The sequence below is a fragment of the Phoca vitulina genome, unplaced genomic scaffold (assembly GCF_004348235.1).
Source record: "Phoca vitulina isolate PV1807 unplaced genomic scaffold, GSC_HSeal_1.0 scaffold17, whole genome shotgun sequence".
In the NCBI taxonomy this organism is placed as follows: domain Eukaryota; kingdom Metazoa; phylum Chordata; class Mammalia; order Carnivora; family Phocidae; genus Phoca; species Phoca vitulina.
In genome coordinates, this window is record NW_022589720.1 from 5,955,076 (window position 1) to 5,975,743 (window position 20,668).

At 57.6% G+C, this 20,668-nt stretch overlaps 2 protein-coding genes across 2 annotated transcripts; both read left to right on the forward strand.

The window, feature by feature from the left end:
• Positions 1–15: 15 nt before the first annotated feature.
• Positions 16–14,105, forward strand: LOC116639251 (USP6 N-terminal-like protein). The gene is made up of 9 exons (XM_032415441.1): positions 16–355; positions 7,833–7,967; positions 8,218–8,287; positions 8,951–9,032; positions 10,215–10,254; positions 10,542–10,622; positions 10,957–11,064; positions 11,947–12,055; positions 13,415–14,105. Exons 1-9 carry the CDS (start codon positions 341–343, stop codon positions 13,450–13,452), a joined length of 678 nt encoding a protein of 225 aa, XP_032271332.1. The 5' UTR covers positions 16–340; the 3' UTR covers positions 13,453–14,105.
• Positions 13,736–14,429, forward strand: LOC116639049 (GTPase HRas-like). The gene is made up of 3 exons (XM_032415180.1): positions 13,736–13,849; positions 14,043–14,221; positions 14,345–14,429. Exons 1-3 carry the CDS (start codon positions 13,736–13,738, stop codon positions 14,427–14,429), a joined length of 378 nt encoding a protein of 125 aa, XP_032271071.1.
• The last annotated feature ends 6,239 nt before the right edge of the window (positions 14,430–20,668 follow it).

Below are 20,668 nucleotides of genomic sequence, written 5' to 3' on the forward strand. Positions count from 1 at the left end.
CCCCTTCCCCGCACCTCGGGCGCACTCTCTGGGTGTTTCCTCGGGGGTGCGTCCTCGGAGCCCCAGCTGCAGAAGCGGCAGCGTCGGGGTTCCCGGTGGGAGATGCCCCCGGGATCAGCACGTCCCAACCTGCTGACCCGTCTCCACGCAGCGTAGGTTCGTGCACGCACCGACCACCCGCTCGCGGGGCAGTTCTGACCGCGCACCTACTAGGCGCCGACGTTGGAGGCGCATCCTTGAGCCGAGCCGCAGGAGTCCGCGCGGGGCTTACAGTCCGCTGGCAGAAGGGAAAAAGACAACCCAAAGAGGGTCTAGAGTAGCGCCGCCCAGTAGGAACGCGATGGGAGCCACACAGGTAACTTAAAACTGTCTGGTAACCACACCGAAAAGGTAAAAGACACAGGTGAAATTCATTGTAATGCTATATTTATTCTACTCAGTTTGTCCAAAACATTGTTGTTTTAACATGTGTTACTAGCCACAGTTCAAGGGCAGGGTGCCCACATGTGGCTGGGAGTTACGGTATAGGCCGGTGGAGGTGTAGAACTCCACGAATCAAATCAGTGTGTCAGCGGCTCTGGTTAGGGCTCTAGGCCCGCTCTACCAACGTGGTTGTAGGTCTCTAGCTCTGAATGCTGGCTCAATAGGCCTGTTCCCTTGGCTGAAAGTTCATGGAGCAGAAACTCATGATTCATAAAAGTGAGGGAGGGGAAAGGCAAGAAGATGACAAAGACCGGGGAAGTACTTTAACCAGGTGCTTGCAAAGGCGAGCCTCTGTGAGGAGGTGAGAGTGGAGCAGAAATGTAATGATGAAGAGCCAAACTTGCGGAAGTCTACCAGAAAGTCCCTTCCAAGCAGAGGGAAGAGCAACTGTGGGCTCCTGAGGCACAACAATCTTGATGTGCTCCAAGGGCAGCAAGAAAAGAGGGGGGTGGAGCTTCATGAGGAGGAGACTGGGAGGAAGGGAAGGTGCACAGGTAGGTGGGGACCAGACTGAAAGGTCTCTGGACAGCCCTTTACCTTCTCATCCACCCCCTCTTACTAGGGATCTCTGTCTGCAATTCCTTGACGCAGGCTGGTGGCTAGAGACCTGTCAGGCCAAGGCACAAGGTGGCACCTCTATGCTGAGGTCTCCTGGTGTCCCCTGGAGGTACTTCAGGACAGGACTTTGAGCCACCACTCTGTCATGGGCCCCCATGAGGTCTGAGAACCCCATGTGCCTTCTTTGCCCTAATACCCACCTCTTTGCTTGGCAGGACAGATGAGTTGGACATGAATCAGACAAGGGTCAGACACCAGTCTACCTGGTCCTCAAGCTCCAGGGGACATCTCATGAAAGGTTGATATGTCCTTAGAGCTTGGAGACAGAGCACCACCACCTCTCCTTCATGTGAATTGAAGGGAAAGTGTCTCTCATCCTTCCCCTCCGTGGGCAGAAGTCCTCATAAAAGCACCAGCATAGGGAAAAAAAAAAAAAAGCTCTTATAATCTATTACCTCTCTCAGCCTCTCCAACCTCTTTTAAAGACCTACAGAGGTGGTCAGTTGGTCATTAGACTTTGCAAACCTTGCATAGGTCATCCGGTATCATGGTGTGGAAGGTGGAAGGTAGCTGACACCAATTAGCTTGAGAAGGCGGCTTAAACTGACGCTGAAATAATTTGATCATAAAATCCTTTTCCACCGTCTAGGGATGTGAATCTCTTCCTTGTTTCAGTAGGTGACATTTAATTATGCGCTAGACTGAGAGCTCTGGAGGGCAAGGCGACACATCTTTTTCTTCTTTGATGGCTCAAGCAGGTCCTCAACAAATAGTTGACACACAGTAGGTCCTCAATAAATATTTGGTGACTAAATAAAGGGATACAGTTGCTGTAACTTGGTTCCCTCTAAAGGAACAATTAGGACAAGGGCTTGATGCTTGCCTTATTTGGGAAATAATCCCAGAGACTGTGAATGAAGGACCAGAGGAGTGAGAGGAGCAGGAAAGTCAGTATAAGGATGAATTATCAAGGTCATGACAGAGGGCATCTGGAGCGCTGCTGTGCCCAGAACTTTCTGAGCAGCGTGGAGTGAGCTCTCAGAATTGCCTGCCAGATCGACCTGGAGGTGCCTTTTATCCCTTGTCCACAGTCCTCCAGGGTTGAGGCCTGCCCTTGATTCTTTGACTCCTGACTGTGACCCCTGTGTGGTGCTGTGCACGCTCCCCTGTGGGCGTCTCAGGGTCAGTGAAGCCCTGGGGTCCACAGCAGAAGGCATGGGCATCTACTGAGGTATGATGCTGGTTCAGGAGGTGAGTGGTAGCCCCGAGGAAGGCCGCCGCCCCCGAGTCTGCCGGGCAGCGACCTAAAGGCAGAGAGGAGAGACTAGGTAAGACAGACTTTGCCAGTTTCCATTATTTAGAGGTCTTAGTTCCTTTAAAAACTTTTTTGCCCTATATGATCCTATTATGTATTCCAGGCATGAGTGGAATCGAAAGTCAAAGCCTAATATAAGTCCCTCATGTCTGTAAATTGTCCTTGCAAAGTTCCGTGCAGAAGGGAAAGGGACAAGAATGAACAGTTACTTTCCAAGGAAGTGAGTTAATCGCACAAGCATGCACACTCCCTGGGGGCTAACTGTGCAGGGGATCAGCTCAGCTCCGTGCTGCAGGTGACCGCGTCTGCCTTGTGCCCTATTCCTCCTCCTGGTCCCACCGTAACATCACGGGATTGTTGCTGACTTCGGGTGGATCCCGTTGCCTGCTCCGGCTCGGGCTGCCTGCCAGTGCCCTCGTGACTGTCCATGCAGCCTGCGGCGCTCGCCCGCCAGGCCCTCTGCTGCCTGCACAGCCCCGCCGGGAACTGGGGGCAAGCACTCTCGGGCCGCTCTCAGGAGTGTGCGAGGTCCCGAGTCCAAACTGCAGCTGGAAGCCTGGGCCGTGTCTCCCGACATCTGGGCAGACGTGAGCATGGGGAGGCCCAGGGGGAAGAACTCTCTGTCAGCCCAGGCGGGGAAGGACAAAGCCAAGAAGCCCTTGTGGCTCGTTAGCGTGTCACGTGATGTGCCGCCGTGGCTTCAGCACCTTTCACGTGGCATGTGATGTTTATCAGGAGCGCTCCTAAACCCATCGATGCTTCAGGCCAGAGAGGAGCCTCTCGTTCTTTGTGCCGATGAGAGAGCTGAGATGTGACGGGGTTCGGTGCCTTGCAGGTGACACGGGAAGGCGGGGGAAAACCTGTGTGGCGGAAAGGTTTTCTCCGCGGGGCTTCCAGACCATTCGGAGAGGGAGCCAGGCCCTACCTAAGCACAAAGCCTCACGTGTATGCGGAGGTTTTAAAACAAGGTTTAAAAAAATAATAATAAATATAAATAAAATAAAACAACCTTAACATCTCCATTTCACATTTAAAAGCTTTGACAATTATTTTGTTTTTAAATGTCAGTGTAAACTCAACGTAAGTGGCTCAACATAATAGGGCTTTAATTCACAGGCTTTCAAACCTCTGAAAAATGACTTGGATTGAGGGCTTCTCCACATTTGGTAGGCCTGATGAAGGCTGAGAGTAGAAGGGATGGATGTAAACACACCCACGTTTGTAACCAGATAGGAGGAGAGCTGTACATCCAGAGATGTTATAAAGGGCATTATGAACGCAGGGATATGAAAGGATGCTCCTGCAAGCCCAGATATCCTGCCTGCACTGGTTTCCAGACCCCCACCAGTGCTGCTAAGGGGGACAGCAGCAGTGTGACTCTGGGCGTGGAACGGGGCCATCACTGCTGTCCTCCAGACCATCGTAACCAGGTCATGGGCATGCCGGTGGTCTGAGGCGGGACTGGACAAGACTGCACTTTCCTGGACGCCTCTTCCCGGGTGATGTGCTGTCAGTGGATTTAGAGAGCTTGCTGTCACCAGGTTCCTGTAGCCTGGCTCATTAAATTGATGGGGCTCCCCTGGTTAGTCACTTTAAACATCAGACTTACAAATCAACACATAAGTGTAAACTTAATTTTGGTTTGTTCACCTTGTGGGGTTTTTTGTTTGTTTGTTTGAAGTTTTTATTTAAATTCCAGTTAGTTAACATACAGTGTAATAACGGTTTCAGGAGTAGAATTTAGCGATTCTTCACTTACATATGACACCCAGGACACATCACAACAAGTGCCCTCCTTAATACTCATCACCCATCTAGTCCATCCCCGCCCAACTCCCTCCAATAACCCTCAGTGTGTTCTCTTCAGTTAAGAGTCTGTTTTATGGTTTGCCTCTCTCTCTCTCCCCCACCATGTTCATCTGTTTTGTTTCTTAAATTCTATATAAGTGAAATCATTTGGTATTTGTCTTTCTCTGACATATTTCACTTAGCATAAAACGCCCCATCCACATCACTGTAAATGAAAAGATTTCATTTTTTTGATGGCTGAGTAATATTCCATTGTGTGTGTGTCTGTATGTATGTATATATACACACACACATCTTCTTTATTCATTCATCAGTCCATGGGCATTTGGACTTTTTTCATAATTTAGCTATTGTAGATAATGTTGCTATAAACATTGCAGTTCCTATATCCCTTTGAATTAGTATTTTTGTATCCTTTGGGTAAATACCTAGTAGTGCAGTTGCTGAGTTGTAGGGTAGCTCTATTTTTAACTTTTCGAGGAACCTCCATACTGTGTTCCAGAGGGGCTACACCAGCTTGTATTCCCACCAACAGTGTAAGAGGGTTCCCCTTTTCTCCATATCCTCACCAACACCTGTTGTTTCCTCTGGTGTTAAATTTAGCCATTCTGACAGGCATGAGGCCCTAATTCATCATGGTTTTGATTTGTATTTCCCTGATGCCGAGTGCTGTTGAGCATTTTTTCATGTGTCTGTTGGTCATTTGTATGTCTTCTTTGGAGAAATGTCTGTTCATGTCTTCTGCCCATTTCTTGACTGGATTTTTTGGTTTTGGGTGTTGAGTTTGATAAGTTCTTTATAGAGTTTGGATACTAGCCCTTTATCTGATAAAACATTTGCAAATATTTTCTCCCATTCAGGAGGTTGTCTTTGGCTTTGTCTACTGTTTCCTTTGCTGTGCAAAAGCTTTTTATCTTGATGAAGTCCCAATACTTTAGGTTTGCTTTTGTTTCCCTTGCTGTTGGAGACGCGTCTAGGAAGAAGTTGTTGTGGCCAAGGTCGGAGAGTTGGCTGCCTGTGTTCTCCTGTAGGATTTTGATGGACTCCTGTCTCACATTTAGGTCTTTCAGCTATTTTGAGTCTATTTTTGTGTGTGGTGAAAGGAAATGGTCCAGTTTCATTCTTCTGCATGTGGCTGTCCAATTTTCCCAACACCAATTATTGAAGAGACTGTCTTTTTTTCCATTGGACATTCTTTCCTGCTTTGTCAAAGATGAGTTGACCATAGAGTTGAGGGTCCATTTCTGGGCTCTCTATTCTGTTCCATTGATCTATGTGTCTGTTTTTGTGCCAGTACCATGCTGTCCTGATGATGACAGCTTTGTAATAGAGCTGGAAGTCCGGAATTGTGATGCAGCCAGCTTTGCTTTTCTTTTTCAACATTCCTTTAGGTATTCGGTTTTGTTTTTTTTTTTTTTTCTGGTTCTATACAAACTTTAGGATTGTTTGTTCCAGCTCTGTGAGAAATGTTGATGGTATTTTGATAAGGACTGCATTGAATGTGTAGATTGCTCTGGGTAGCATAGACATTTTAACAATATTTGTTCTTCCAATCCATGAGCATGGAATGTTTTTCCATTTTTTGTGTCTATCTCAATTTCTTTCATAAGTGTTCTGTAGTTTTCAGAGTACAAAAATTTTACTTCTTTGGTTAGGTTTATTCCTAGGTATCTTATGGCTTTTGGTGCAATTGTAAATGGGATCAATTCCTTAATTTCTCTTTCTTCTGTCTCGTTAGGGTATAGAAATGCAACTGACTTCTGTGCATTGATTTTATATCCTGCCAATTTGCTGAATTCCTGTATGAGTTCTAGTAATTTTGGGGTGGAGACTTTTGGGTTTCCACATAGAGTATCATATCATCTGTGAAGAGTGAAAGTTTGACTTCTTTGCTGATCTGGATGCCTTTTATTTCTTTTGTTGTCTGATTGCTGAGCCTAGGTCTTGTAGTACTATGTTGAACAGCAGTGGTGAATGGACATCCCTGTCCTATTCCTGATTTAGGGGAAAAGCTCTCGGTTTTTCCCCCACTGAGAATGCTATTTCCTGTGGGCTTTTCATATATGGCTTTTATGATATTGAGGTATGTTCCCTTTGTCCCTACACTGTGGAGAATATTCATCAAGAAAGGATGCTATACTTTGTCAAATGCTTTTTGTGCAACTGTTCAGATGATAATACAGTTTTTGTCCTTTCTCTTTCTAATGTGAAGGATCTCCTTGGTTGATTTGATAGAGAGGAAGGGGGCGGGGGATGGAAAATAGAGATGAAGACTATGAAAAGCTCTAAACTTCCAGTTCTAAAATAAATAAGTCTGGAAATTCAAAAAGTAAGCATAGGGAATACAGGCAATGGTATTGTAATAACTCTGTATGGGGACAGGTGGTGAGTACACTTCTCCTGGAGAGCGCTGAGTAATGTACAGAATTGTTGAATCACTAAGTTGTGCTCCTAAAACTAATATAACATTGTGTATTGACTATTCTTCAATAAATATTAAAGAATAGGGGCTTCTAATAGAAATCACGGTGCATCCATGAAAGGCAATTATACAGCCATTCCAAATATGAAGGAACATTTGCAGAGATGATAAAGATTTCTCAAATGTTCTTCAATGTTAATTTTTGAAAGAATTTATTTATTTATTTGAGAGAGAGAGAGAGAGAGCTTGACCAGAGGGAGGGGCAGAGGGAGGATCTCAAGCAGACTCCAGCCTAGCCCAGGGACCAACATGGGGTCAGTCTCTTAACCCGTAAGATCATGACCTGAGCCAAAATCAAGAGTCAGACACTCAACTGACTCAGCCACCCGGGAGCCCCTCAAATGTTCTGAAGTGCAAAATGCATGCTGAGAACCCTTGGGGGTGGGAGGACATTTGTGACACACAGTCTACCTAGAAGGGCGGGGTGCCTGGAAGACCTGAGCATGGTAGCTAAGGATGGTGGGAAGGTGCCAAGCCAGGCCTTCCCACTGTGTGTGGTGCCAAGACCCTCCCCGCGAGCGTAACCTTCAGGGTGAAGGGCTAGGTGCTGACGGGACACTGCTGATGTGCACTAATGACGCGGGACCCCGTTGGGCGGAGCTGTGGCGCCCCAGGGTTCCCTGCTGCCTGGCCCGCACTAGGCTCTATGTCCCCAGGCAGAGGGAGGCATTCACGCTCTCTGTCCCTGTCTCTGCCACACTCTCAGTGCCCTCCTCACCCCACGACCCCCGTGTAGACAGGAGGTACAGCTCACACAGCGACAGGTCACAGGTGAGTGTGCCCTGCTCGCTGCTCCCTTCGGGCCACTGTGGGGGCTCGGGCTCCGGGTGGGCGGCGTGGCCTCCCGGGCTGTGGCCGAGGACACTGGACCCCCGAGCACTGACCGTGGGCCGGCGCATGCAGCCCTTCCACAGCTCCGGCGGGGAGGGCTGCCCCCCTGCTGCCCGGTCCTAGCCTCCTGGGCCAGGAGCCAGCATGCTCCTCCCTGGCAGGGACGACGAAGCCCCTCCTGCTCTCCCCTTCACCCCTCCTCAGGCCATTCACAAGCCTTGCAATCAGGGTGGGGAGTTTGCTCACACTCTTGCTGCCAAAGTTGTTCATGTGGATGATGTCCACTCATTGCTTTTTCCCTTTTGTCGCCTGTGCTTGTGAGAGCTCAGAGACACATTCAATTGCCCCCCTAAGCCCGCAGGAGCATTCGATGGCCAGCCCTCCCAGCCAGCCTCGTGCTGCGGGCCCCGGGCTGGGGGACACCACACCAAGCATCAGGTCAGCAGTTTCCCAGAGACTCCCAGACCCCCGTGTGCTCCTGGAAACGGGGTAAGAGACTCTGTCAACTCAGCGTGACAGCATGCATGGGGACAGTGGCTGGGAAGGGAGTCTGAGGGTGAGAGTGCCACGGAGTGGGAGTGCCCACGTGGGATCCGCCAGCCCAGCTTTTCCCCCCCGGAGCTAGAGGGTTTTCTCCACTCTCAGCTCAGACAGACTTGGGATCTGCCCACATGGAGCAGACCCCTTTGTTCTCTGGAGGTTTTCATGCAGGCTCCTATTTGGATGTTTTTGGTTACAGCACCATGAAAGAGGACCTAGAGACCCCACTGACCTAGCAACAGGCCAACATCATAGCCAGTTACACTCAGGTGAGGCCCAGAGAGGAACCATCAACTCTAGGAGCACCCACTGCAGTGGTGGGGACCAGAGCCAAGAATGGGCGAGTTCAGCCCAGAGAAGGCCCAGAGTCGTCAGGAACAAGTGAGACCGGGGGAGGGAGGCATCAGTAGCAGGCAAGGGTCCATCAGGGATCCTAGTTGTCAGGAGCTGATGAGGCCCAGGTGGGGATCCTAGTCGTCAGTAGCCAATGAGGCCCAGGTGGGGATCCTAGTCGTCAGTAGCTGATGAGGCCCAGGCGGGGGGGATCCTAGGCAGCAGGTGCACGGGAGGCCCAGGCGGGGCTCATAGGCAGGCAGGAGCAGCTCTGGCCCAAAGGGAATCCTCAACAGCAAGAGCAGTTACGTCCCAGGCTGGGATCAGAGCAGAGTCCAGCAGATGAGACCCAAGTGGGTATTGTTGCCCGTAGGAGCAGGGCAAGCCGGGCGGGGATCATCACTGGGAGAAGCAGGTGGGGCTGTCAGGCTGTCAGGCTGCTCCCATGGGGCAGACAGGTCCTGCCTCTCCTGCTGGGCCATTTTCAGCGGGTCCTGGGCTCCCTAGGATGCAGGGGAAAGAGGAGCCATTCTGCTCCCTCCTGTCACCCATACCCCTGGCTCTGACAGAACCCCCACCACAGGCCCTCTCTGTTTCAGGCACAGCAGGGTCTCCATGGGACCCATGGGAAGATGCTGAGCTCCCGCTGTGCAGGCTCACGGACCATCATGGCTTTCTGCAGTGAGTCACTTGGGCCCTCCTTCATCCACCTCAGGGGGGGATTGCATTTGCAGGAACGCCTCTCTCGGCGCAGGACCCATCTCCCCAGCTCAGGCCTCGTTCCCTGGAGCCCTCTGAGGGCCAGAGTCTGGCCTGGGCTGGAGCTGAGAGACCCAGGAGGCAAACCCAGGAAGTGGGCAGGAATGGAGCTGGGCCTTGGGCCAGGCCCCTGGGCACTCTGAGGAGGGGCCTCCACGCCTGCTTCGGGGAGGGCCCCATGTCTGCCTCCTGCATTCAGACAGTGAGTCCATTCAGTTCAGCAGGGGCTCCAGAGGGTGAGGGGCTCTGGGAAGGTGGCATCCTTTCTATTGGAGGGCAGTCTGGTCTGGGGCGAGGGCAGAGGGGTGCTCCTCAGTGACACCCCTAGGCCAGAGCCGCCGCAGCTCCCAAAGGCTTTTGGGGGATGGCAAGAAGATGTCAGGGACAAGGCCAGGTCAGGGAGGGAGGTGGGCAGCAGAGGGAGGGGCTGACCAGCCTGGGCTGGAGGAGGAGGCTGCCCTGGGGTGGGAATGAGGGAGGGGGGACAGCGATGTGGCCTTGGTATCAGGGAAGGAGGCTGCTGGGCCGATGGCTGCCATGAGACCTGGGTGAGGCTGGAGACTCCACGTGTGCCCACTGGGCTGCCCCTGGGGCCTCAGGCCCTCCTCACCGCCCAGGGATAAGGGGCCGTTTAGATGGGTCAGGGGTGGGTCATGTTTAGAGCTCTGACAAGACAAGGGGCAGAAATGGGCCAGAGAGGCAGAAGTGACCGACAAGAGGGTTGGTGTCAGGGAACAGCAGGGGTGACGGCCAGGGTGAGGGAGAGGCAGGCTGGATGCTGAGCAGTCAGGCCCTGTGAAGGCATGGGGTCCTCAGGCGGACGGTCCCAGGGGGCACCGGCGGCACTGACAGTTCTCAGGCTGGCCCATCCCAGGACGGGGGCAGGTCACCTCGTGGGGGCTGCTGAGATGCCCCCGCCTGGCCCACCTGCCAGCAACAACCCTTCTCCCACCCCAGGCAGGATGCTGCCCTGCCTGAGCCCCAGGCACCTGGCAGCCCCTGCCCTCCCTGGGGTCAGCCCACCCCTCCCGAGGCTCCTGGGCTGAGCCTTGTGCTATGGGGCTGGGGGCCCGGTCCTCAGACTCTGCTTCTCTTGCCTTCCAGGGAGAAGGAGATGCCCGGCCCCAACCCCCACGAGGCAAAAGTACGAGCCTGTCCTGGGGCTCGGGCAGGACGTGCTGGGTGGGCATGGAGCCAGGTGACAGCAGACCTGGTCCCCAAAGCGGTCCCAAGGGCTGTTTCACCAAATCCCCCATCCCAGCACCCCACGCACTGCCGGGGCCAAGCCTGAGCCCCAGAGCCGTGGTCAGCGGGAGCGGCCCTGTGCCCCTCGGGCTCTCTGAGTCTGTTCACATGAAGGCCCCTGGACACTGCCCAGGCACCAGTCTACACAGCGGGCGGCTCATCTGCTGCCCCCTTGTCATGTTCCAGCAACATCGCCAGGAGACCCGGAGAGCCGACAAGTGGGTGAAGATGCTGCAGACCTGGGACCACTACCGGCTCAGTGAGAAGGTGGGGCGCTGTGTGCCCGCAGACGGCACTGTGTCCCGACAGGGGTGGGGGTACAGCCCTCAGCGTCCCCCCGACCCCACGAGAGTCCCCCTGCCTAAGGAAAGTTTGCTGCCCAAGCCCAAGCCTCCCCAGGCCCAAAGAGGGCACCAGAGGGGCCGGCAGGTCAGGGCCATTGTCCCTTCCTCCTTGTGGAAGACAAGACACAGCTCAAGGGACACCCAGCCTCTCTGGAGACGCCATGGACCCAAGACCAGAATCTTCTAGATGCTTGTGCTCCTTGGGCTCCAAGGTGCCATCCTGGGCCTGTCTCACCAGCACTGCTTTCTTTCTGTAGATGCATCGTCGGGGGTATAAAGTGGTCCCTCCCCAGGTGAGGGGTCAGGTGTGGGCCCTCGTGCTTGATATTGAGCAGGTGAAGTCCAGCCACCAAGGGGTCTACGAGGTAAGCCCTTCCAACCCTGCAGAGGCATGGCCCTTAGATGAGGACTTGGTAGAAGCTAAGGGGAACAAGTCGGGGGGCGGGGGCGGGTGAGGTCATGTGCCTTGGGGACCCAGGGTGGCCTCAGTGCTCTCTGGTTCCTCTCAGACCCCAGGGTTCCACGCATCTCCCTGCTGCCCAGCCTCAGTCCCATGAACCCTGAAGAAGGACAGACTTGGGGTCCAGAGAAGTCAGGGCTGTGAGTCTCTGTCCTGTTCCTGGGTGGGTTTAGCATCAGGGTGATGGGAACTGGCACCCTTAACAGGCCTGGAGCTCCCACAGCAGCCCTCCTGGCCCCAGGGCCTGGAGTGGGGGCCGACCGAGTGGGCTGGTGCCAGATTCCTGCTGGGGCTGCAGAAGGAGCTCCTGGGTGGGGATGGGAAGGGGAGGAGAGCTAGCCCCTGCCACCCCGCCTGGTGGCTGTAGGACTCCGCGGGCATCAGGAGCATGGGCCCAGTGACCCTCCCTGTCTCCCCGAGGGCCCTGAGATGGGCCTGTGCCCTGGGAGCAGGTTCCAGGGAACAGCCTCTGCAGGGCAGGCTCAGGGCCCGGGCTGGTGCTCGGTCCTGGAGGATGGGCCCCTGTGCGTGGGGGAGGGGAGAGCCTCGGGCTGACCACTGGAGGCCCTCCCCGCCCAGGGCTGCTGAGCACCAGCCCTGACGTGGGCATCACGGGCACGGTGGGCACTTGTGCGGGGCCCTGGCCTCAGAGACAAGGGACAGAAGGAGGTTTCTGCAGGGCACACTCATGTGGCGGCTAGCGGCGCTCCCTGCTTAGAGGGGCTGTTGGTGGCAGTTAGGGTTCCGTGTCCTGAAGCTGCCTCCTCCTTCCCGGTTCTGCCCACAGAAGATGAAGGAGCAGGCCCAGCTCTTCTCCAAGGACATCAGGCAAATTGACCTGGATGTGACCCAGACCTTCTCAACCACGTCATGTTTGGGGACCGCTGTGGGGTCAGGTGAGGCTGGGGGGCAAGCAGGGCACTGGGGTCTGCAGGGCACACTCCAGGTGTCGGGGTGGCCCAGGGGCTTCTGGGTGGGGAACGCGGGGTCTCAGAGGAGGGGAGGTAGGGGCAGCAAACAAAACACTGCCGTGTGGTACAAGTGCTGGCGACGAGCCAGGGGCCCCCTCCCCGCGATCCCGGGTCTGGGGCGATGGTGAGGGCGCCCAGACGAGGTCCTTGCATCATCCCCATGTGAGCTGAACCCCAAAAGTTGACGTGGAGCTTCTTCCTGAAGAGCAGGGGACTGAGGGTGGGGGCCGTGGGGGGGGCACTGGGGGGTGCTGGGGGCCAGGCGGCACAGACTCGGCTGGAAGAGGACGCACACAGACCGAATGACTGCCACTCTTGGAGTTTTCCTGTAGTTCTGCATGTTGTTGCGTTTTGTTTTAGACAATTCCATATCATTGTAAAGATAGATATTATGGTGATATTATGGTGAACCCCCAAATGCCATCCCGGGTCTAGCCCTGGGTCCTGTGCTCAACACACGCTTCCCCAGCAGCAAGTGTGTCCCAGCAAAGCCCAGACCTCGGGTCTGTTTTATCTGTTGAAATCTCTGCATGCATCTTAGGAAATGGGGATCCCTGTTGGATGTGTGCCCCCCACACCAGCACCAGCCAGCAAGGATTTAGTGCAGCTCCTTAGTGTGTGGACAGTGTTTGCGCCTCCCTGGCCACCTTAGGGTTCTCTGGACGGTCTGTCCTTATCAGAAGCCCGGGTTTGGTGGAGTCACCGGGTACGGGTAGAGACCCTGAGCTTGCAGGGGACAAGCGGGAGGGACAGGAATGCAGTGTGCGCCCAGACAGGGTGGGGTGCAGGTGAATAGTGGCGGGAGGTGGAGCTGTGTCTGCATGCAGAGCGCTGGGGCTGGCCGTGTGCTTTAAAGCCCGGGGTCCCCGGAGGCTGAGCTGGAGGGCCAGCAAAGTCCTCGCTGAGGAGCCACCAGGCAGGGGTGGACTGGTTTTCCCAGGGGCTGCCGCAGACCAGTCTCATGAGGGGGGTGCCTCGTACCTATGAACCTGGGTGGCCCCTGTGAGAGTCTTGGTCCTCAAAGTGCAGCTGGGTCACTATGGACCTGTGACACCTGGTCCAGGAACCATAAGTCCGTGTATGTTTCTTACACATCAGTGTCATGAATGCCTCCAGGAAATCCTTGAGTCCTGAACAGAAAATGTATTCCCTTTCCTGGTGTCCTTTCCAATAGGGTAGGGAACGGGCTCAGTCCAGTCTGGGTCCCTGGTGACCATTGTGAGTGGCTAGCCCTATCAATAACTCCCAAAGGCACAGATAACATGAGTCGTATCTCTTTCTCAGAAATGTGTCTATCTGGGCCTCCCCAGGGCTTGGAGTAGAATCCCAAGGACAGATTGCATTTTGTATCTTGAAAAGAGGAAGGTGGTCCCATATCCTGAGATGGTGAACAGAGGCTCAAGTCAACACGCCGCTGAGAATTAGAGCGAGCACAGGGTTAAGACCAAATACACACACCTGTTCAATGGCTACCGAGACGGTGAGGAACCGTGAGGGTAAGGCCCAGCAGAAGGCTCAGCCCAAGAGATAAATCTGCTGACTCAGAGGACAACAGCCAGGAGGCTGACCAGAACTTCCTCCAGCACCCCAGTGATGTGAGACAAGATGGACTTCAGGATCTGTGCTGAGGGAGGTGGGCACTGGAGGTGTGGGAATAGTGCCCGGACCATCCAGCTCATCCAGAACCACTTCGTGGATGAGCATGACCCCAGCATGGAAGTGAGGGTTGCTGCTCCTGTCCTCAGCCGTGAATCCTGATGTGGGCTTGTGTCCTGTGTGCTCCATAGGAGGCTGTCCCCCCACCGTGGGACCTGGGGGCGGGGCAGGAGAGGTGCCCAGGAGGGGCTGGTGGTTGGATTGCCCCATCCTAGGTGAGGCGGGCAGGGGGTCCTGCAGCACTGTCCTCCTGCAGGACTCCTATCAGAAGCAAGTGGTTATGGATGGTGAGACGTGCCTGCTGGACATTCTGGACACAGTGGGCCAGGAGGAATATAGCGCCCTGTGGGACCAGTATGTGCCCACCGGAGAAGGCTTCCTGTGTGTGTTTGCCATCACCACCACCACGTCCTTGGAGGACATCCACCAGTACCGGTGAGCTGCTGGGTGGCGCTCGGGGACCTCCGTGTCCCTCTGTTTCTCCTCCTATCTCTCTGTCAGAGTCCTGGTGCACCGTCCCTGCAACCCAGGGACTGGTTCTCACCTTCTTCCTTGCAGGGAGCAGATCAAGGGAGTGAAGGACTCCAGTGAAGGGTCTGGCTCCAGGTCTGGGACTCTCTGGGACACTCTGGGATCCCCATGACCCAGCGGCCCAAGCATTCTAAGTGTCTCTGGATGGCTGGGCAGCGACGGAGGCTGGGTCCAGGGTCTGGGCTGACAGAGCTACAGGGAGGGGCAGAGGTCCTGGAGAGAGCTGCCCTGAGCCAGGCCGGAGCAGCGACCCTGGGGTCTTGGCCCCTCTGCTCCCAGAGAGCTCTGTGGGCGCCTGTTGGCCCTGAACCCTTCATGGGCTACTGGGGACAAGGTTGATAGGTCAGATAGGGGTGGGACAGGGAATGTTCAAGCTGGGAGCCAGACCAAGGACTGCCCTGTGGGGGAGCTCCTGAGGACAAGCTGCCTCACGGGGGTAGCCCTGGGGCTTGTAACAGGATGAGCAGGACCCCATTTCCTGTGTGTGGGAGTCGGGGTGGGGAGAAGGTGGGGGAGGGCTGGATCCCTCGGTCCCCCTTCCCCCTGCCAGGCCCCCAGGCCCAGTCCCACTCTGAGGCAGCCCCTTCCTCCTAGGGCTTGCGGATGCCTTCTAGACGCTGGTGCGAGAGATCCAGGAGCACAAGGTGGGAAGGCTGAGCTCACCCGAGGAGGGGGCCCAGGCTGCAGGGGCTGCAAGTGCCTGCTCCCCGTGATGTCCCTTCCAGACCCCCTCTGACCCGCCCACTGGCCCTCTGTGCCCCAGGAGCACAGGCAGGGTGCATGGAGGTTCTGGAAGCCAGGAGCAGGTGGGGACAGAGGAAGGAGCAGGGGAAGGAAGAAGGAAGCGCCGCGGGACCCTGGCCGCCCAGGCTCCCTGGACAGACCCCCCGGGAACACTTTGCACAGATGTGGTGAACTGAGGCCCCCAGGACTCTGGCTGTCACTCTCCTCCCAGCCCTGTCCTGGCCCTTTTGCCACAGGTTGGGACCCAGTCAATTATGGGATGGTCTGGACGCCTGCGTCTTGCTGAGATTGGAAGGAACTGGGGACCCTCAGCTTTGTGTCTGCCTGGAGGCCCCTCTGCGGGACACCTGTAGGGACCGGGGACACGGCCTGGGCCGAGCCACCCTCTTTCCTTCTGGGTGTCTGTCCTACGCTTCTTGCAGGGAGCTCTGGGCTCCACAGGAACAGGCTGGCTTTACATTTTAACACAACCACCCTTTATTGAACTGTTAACAGCAAGCAGGGGCTCAGAACCAAGGGTGCGGCCTTCCCCTGGGGAGGGAGACCTGCTTCTCCTTGAGAGGAAGGCTGAAATCACGGGGGGGCATGGGTGCCAGTGTCCCCCTCCTTAGAGCCTCTGCTGACTCCGGGGGGGGGCACAATTCCTGAGTGTGGTTCCCCTAGGAGGCAGGTGCTGAGGACAGGGACCTGACCTGGAGCTCCAGTGTTGGGGTTCCCGGGCAGGGTCCCAGCACGTCTTCATGGCCTCGGCCTCTGCTACCAGGTGACTGCTTGAGACGTGGCCTCTGGGGGCACCTGCCTCCTACTGTGGGGGAGGGGGAGGGTGGGCTTTCATTTGCTTGCCCCTGCTCCCCCTTAGCTGGGGTGGCCTGAGGTCCCAGTGCTGTCCTCGGTCGGAGCTGTGGATCTGTGGGGCATGCCCAGGTCCCAGGTGACCACACAGAGCTCTGAGAGGGCTCGCCGAGCCTGGGGCCAGAAGCCAGGACTGGCCAGGGCCACGGGGGCCTTGTTCCCATCAGTCTTCATTCTGGTCCTGAGGGGGCTCGTGTCGTCTCTGCTGCCCCCCGGGGCCTGGGGCCAGCAGTTGAGGTCTCTCTGGCTCAGGGACCTACGACTCCTGGTGGGGGAGGTTGCCGCCGTCCAGGAAGGCCAGTGTGACGAGGCACGGCATGGTGCTGGCCGGCCAGAGCCTCAGGGCCCCCATGCTCGGCATCTGCTCCAGGGGCCAGGGAGCATCTAGCAGCCCTGTGGACGCGGAGGTCGGACGGTCCCGGGCAGGTGCGGGGCCTCGGGGCTGTGGCTCAGCGCGGCCCTGGCTCTGTCTCGGCTGTGCTGGTCAGTCCCCGAGAGGGGCATGAGCTGCAGTGGCCACAGGACAGGAAGTATGTCCTGGGTCCACAGCTTGCTCTCTAGTGGGCTGGGGGGACGCCGTCCCGGGAGTCCCAGGGGTGTTCTGGGGCCTGGTCTGTAGTGTGTCCACTGGGGTGGCCCAGGCACGTGTTAAAGGGAAAGGAACCCAGTGTTGTGGCTTCAAGCCCCATTCGGGGGCCACCTGCCTGCATTCTCCTGGTGCCCGGGGAGGTTGGGGAGGGAATCCCATCACTGTGGGGACAGGCGGGCCAGCGAGGGGTCCTGGGCGGGGTGCAGCCAGGCCAGAACCTGAGCCTGTGGGGGCTCCCTGATGCGGGTGGGCAGCCGAGGGCTCCGTGGACTTGCCCTCCTGCAGCAGCTCCTCGGGCTTCAGGATGGCCTGGCTGGGAAGGGGTCCGGCTGCTCATGTTGGGAGGCTGGGCCTGGGGAGGCCAGCCTGTCCACTGTGGGGAGCGTCTCAATGCTAAGAGAAGGGAGGAGAGGCCCGGGCACCTGGGAACTTGCTCCAGACCCAGGGGCATCTTGGGGAACTCCTCAGGGCCGGCTACAAAGAGGCAGACTGTGTTAGCGTCTCCAGCAGGCTGTTTGTCCCCAGCTGGCTGGGCCCCAGGGTGTGCTCGTGGCTCCCTGTGTGTCCACCCTGGCCTGCCCCTGACAACACCCCTCCAGGTGCTGATGCCCAGCCCTGCAGTGAGTGCCCGGATGCCCGGCCCTGGCCTGGGTTGCCCAAGGTTGGAGCAGGAGAGGGACAGAGATGAGGAGGAAGGCCCCAGAGGCTCTGTCCACTGTGTGCTGCCCCAGGAGGGTGAATCGGGAGGGGATGGGGCCCACCTGGGGGGAGGCTGGTCTCACCTCATCCTTCAGCTGGGCCATGGAGGCCCAAAGGTATCTGAGCACCACCTCATCCTCCAGGGCCCGGGGCTGGGCCAGGTTGTCCTGCAGAATCTCCCGAAGACCTTCCAGGGGCAGCTTCAGGAAGAGTTCTGGGTGCCTCCAAGGGGCAGGTACTGGGGGTCCAGCCATGCCAGGAGCGCCGCGGGCAGAGCCCTGGCAGGAGGAGGCCCCATGCAGGCTGCTCCTCTGTGGGGAGCCCCGCCCAGCCCCCCTGCTGGCCACTGTCCTCTGTGGAGGCCTGCATGCTCCTCGCTCCTCGGAGCAATGGGCCAGCGCCCTGCCCCCCCCCCGCCTCGGGCACACCTGGGCTCCCACGGGCTCACTCACTGCTGTGCACCTTGAGGATGCTGTATGCCATGGCTGTGACCATGCGCTCCCCGTCCAGGATGTAGGCATCCCAGAGCTGCAGGGTGAGTGAGAAGGGGGTCTGTGAGGAGAGCAGGTGTGGAGGGGGCAGCCTCGGCGGGGCCCATGGGGAGCCCCTGCCGCCCCCCTGGCTGCATTGGACGAGGCCCCACAGCCCCTCCTGTGGGTGCACTCCTCCCAGGGAAGGTGGGGCTCCAAGGACTCCGGGTGGTAAGGGCCTGGCCAGCGCAACCTGCAAATACCGGGGGGCCACCTACTCTGCCCCACGCTCGGTGGCCACACGCCCCGAGAGGACATCAGGCTGGCTGCAGAATGGGCCGAGGGCCTGTCTACTCCCCAGGCAGACCTGGCCTTCCCTGAGGGAGCCGAGTTGGACACAGCCCATCCTCCAGACCACTTCAAGGGGGCCTCTTGGGTGCTCCAGGATGGGTCTGGGCTGCGAGCCTCAGCCTTAGGGCCTCCGGGTCGGGCCTGGCTGGTCTAGAGGGTGAGGCTGAGCTCGGGCCTCTCCGGGGGCCAGGGGCAGGGAGCAGGTCAGGGTCCGGGTCTGCTTGGGTGGCCTTTCCTGGTCGATGAAACACTGAAGGAACCACTTGGTGGTGTAAATGCCAGCGCATGTCTGTTCCTCGTCCTGACAGAAGTGCGGAAGTTGCTCAGGATCCACCCAGCGGCCCCAAACCTCCCTGGGCCAGGGCCCCGTGCAGCCAGGTGGACACACTCCCCACAGCCCCGCTCAGCCCCGAGGGCGCCCTTGGGCCCAGCAGGAGAAGGAACGGGACACAAACTCTGGGTAGCTTTAGCAGGGTTCTGCTTGCCCCCATCCCTGCCCCAGGCCATGGGCACTGGCCTCCGGGGAGCTTCTACTCGCCAGGTGCTTCTTGAGCTTTGGGAATTCTTTTGCTAGAATGAGCTCGCGATGGGCCTGGAATCTCAGTAGTTTGGGGGACCCTGGAATGAAGAAGCCAGAGAGGACCCAGGCCCCTCAACAATCAGGCCCTTCTTCCCCACTGGGGGCAGGGGTGAGTCCTGGCAGGTGCCTCCTCTCCCATGCTGACTCCAGTCTGTGCCCACAGCCCTCCTGAGCCCTGGCTGGCCCCGCTCTTCCCAGACAGCAGGACTGCCTTCCAGGCCTGGGGCGGGGGAGCAGGGGCAGAGGACCCTCCTCCTCACAGAGACCCAGCTGGGTGGGTGCCCTGGGTGAGGACCAGGCCTGTCTGACCCAGCAACTCTTTCCTGCAGTGGTCGCAACAGGAGCAAGGGGTTCCCCATTGCAGCCCACGGGGAGGGTGATGGGGTGCAGGGCCACCTCCTGGGCTTGGGATCCAGGCTGGGGGCCCACAGGAGACGGAGATGTTGCCACCAGGCTGCCTCTGGCCGTGGCTGGAAGGAGGACCTGGCAGGCAAGCAGGCAGTCAGACAGGAGGCTGAAGGACCCGGGGGAGTGCGAGAATGGTCTGCAAATGGGGGGGGGGGCCAGTGGCCATGGCTACAGGACCCCAAAGGCCCCCTGGGGAGGCGGTGCCCTTTGCCAGTGGGGAGACGGGCTGGGTGGGGCTCCTGGCTTGTCCCACTGTTGGAGCTGCCCTGCAGGGAGGCTGTCCTGAGCTCCAAGTCCCAACCAGGTGCCCTGCCGGCTCCCTACCGTGCATGGCCTGTCTCTCCAGAGCTGCAAGGGCCCCGCATTTGGTGCACCCACCCCTGTAGCTTTCCTCCCTGCTGGTATCTTTTGCAGAGGGCAAGTTTTGATTGAGAGAAACTCCCAATTTGTCCATGATTTCTCTCTTGCCTGTCTTTTCCCCACTGACCAGCCTCTTGCTTCATTTCCACGGCCTGACCCTCGTCTGGTGTTCTGGTTTCCTAATGCCTGGAATGGGTTACCGCCACCCTGTAACGTGGCTAAGGGCCGCACACGGAGTCCCACAGGGGGATGCAGCTGGGCCCAAGTCCACATCAGGAAGAAGCTACTTTTGAGGATGGCAGCAGATCGCACTGATGGGGAAAATATTTACCAGGAGGGGATTATAGAAAGCTCATGATCCTGTGCCCAGATGTGTCCTGGGCCGGGCCTGCCCCTCACATCGGGGCCCTTCTCTGTGAGGTGCGCAGCGCAGTGGTCACAGCTGGATGGGTGTTTGGGGTGTTGCCTGGGGGCTTCAGGGCTGCTAGAGGCTGGCTCACCCTGGACCAGGCATGACAGGTCATCCGTGACCCGGCCATACCCTGAGAGCCAAGGCCGTCACTGGGGCCACCCAGGTTCCATGGCACAAGGCACCCCCCTCGGTGGAGGAACATAGGCATCTAGTCATGAGGTGTCTGGTCCAAGCCTGCGTGGTGGCTCCTCAGTGCCATTCTTCACTGGCCTCCAGGTCAGCCTCCCCGGGGACCCGGGCTTAGAAGCACACCGCCAGCCACTGAGCTGTCCACACAGACAGAGCTCCATCTCCCGCGGCGATCCACCCGCACCCCACCCTGTCTGCGCGCACACTGCATTCCGTCCCTCCTGCTAGTCCCCCGAACCCTCAGGGTCCCCACCTTCACCCCACCCTGTCTGCGCGCACACTGCATTCCGTCCCTCCTGCTAGTCCCCCGAACCCTCAGGGTCCCCACCTTCACCCCACCCTGTCTGCGCGCACACTGCATTCCGTCCCTCCTGCTAGACCCCCGAATCCTCAGGGTCTCCACCTGCACCCCATCCTGTCTGCGCGCACACTGCATTCTGTCCCTCCTGCTAGTCCCCCGAATCCTCAGGGTCCCCACCTTCACCCCACCCTGTCTGCGTGCACACTGCATTCCGTCCCTCCTGCTAGTCCCCCGAACCCTCAGGGTCCCCACCTTCACCCCACCCTGTCTGCGTGCACACTGCATTCCGTCCCTCCTGCTAGTCCCCCGAACCCTCAGGGTCCCCACCTTCACCCCACCCTGTCTGCGTGCACACTGCATTCCGTCCCTCCTGCTAGTCCCCCGAACCCTCAGGGT

Excerpts from the sequence above, each read along its gene's own strand:
- LOC116639251 (XM_032415441.1), top strand. Across the intron at positions 7,968-8,217 it reads CGTGTGCTCCTGGAAACGGG|CACCATGAAAGAGGACCTAG; the intron begins GTAAGAGACTCT and ends TTTTGGTTACAG. Across the intron at positions 9,033-10,214 it reads GACCATCATGGCTTTCTGCA|GGAGAAGGAGATGCCCGGCC; the intron begins GTGAGTCACTTG and ends CTTGCCTTCCAG.
- LOC116639049 (XM_032415180.1), top strand. The coding sequence starts at position 13,736 with ATGGACTTCAGGATCTGTGCTGAGGGAGGTGGGCACTGGAGGTGTGGG. Across the intron at positions 13,850-14,042 it reads AGCATGACCCCAGCATGGAA|GACTCCTATCAGAAGCAAGT; the intron begins GTGAGGGTTGCT and ends GTCCTCCTGCAG. Across the intron at positions 14,222-14,344 it reads GAGGACATCCACCAGTACCG|GGAGCAGATCAAGGGAGTGA; the intron begins GTGAGCTGCTGG and ends TCTTCCTTGCAG.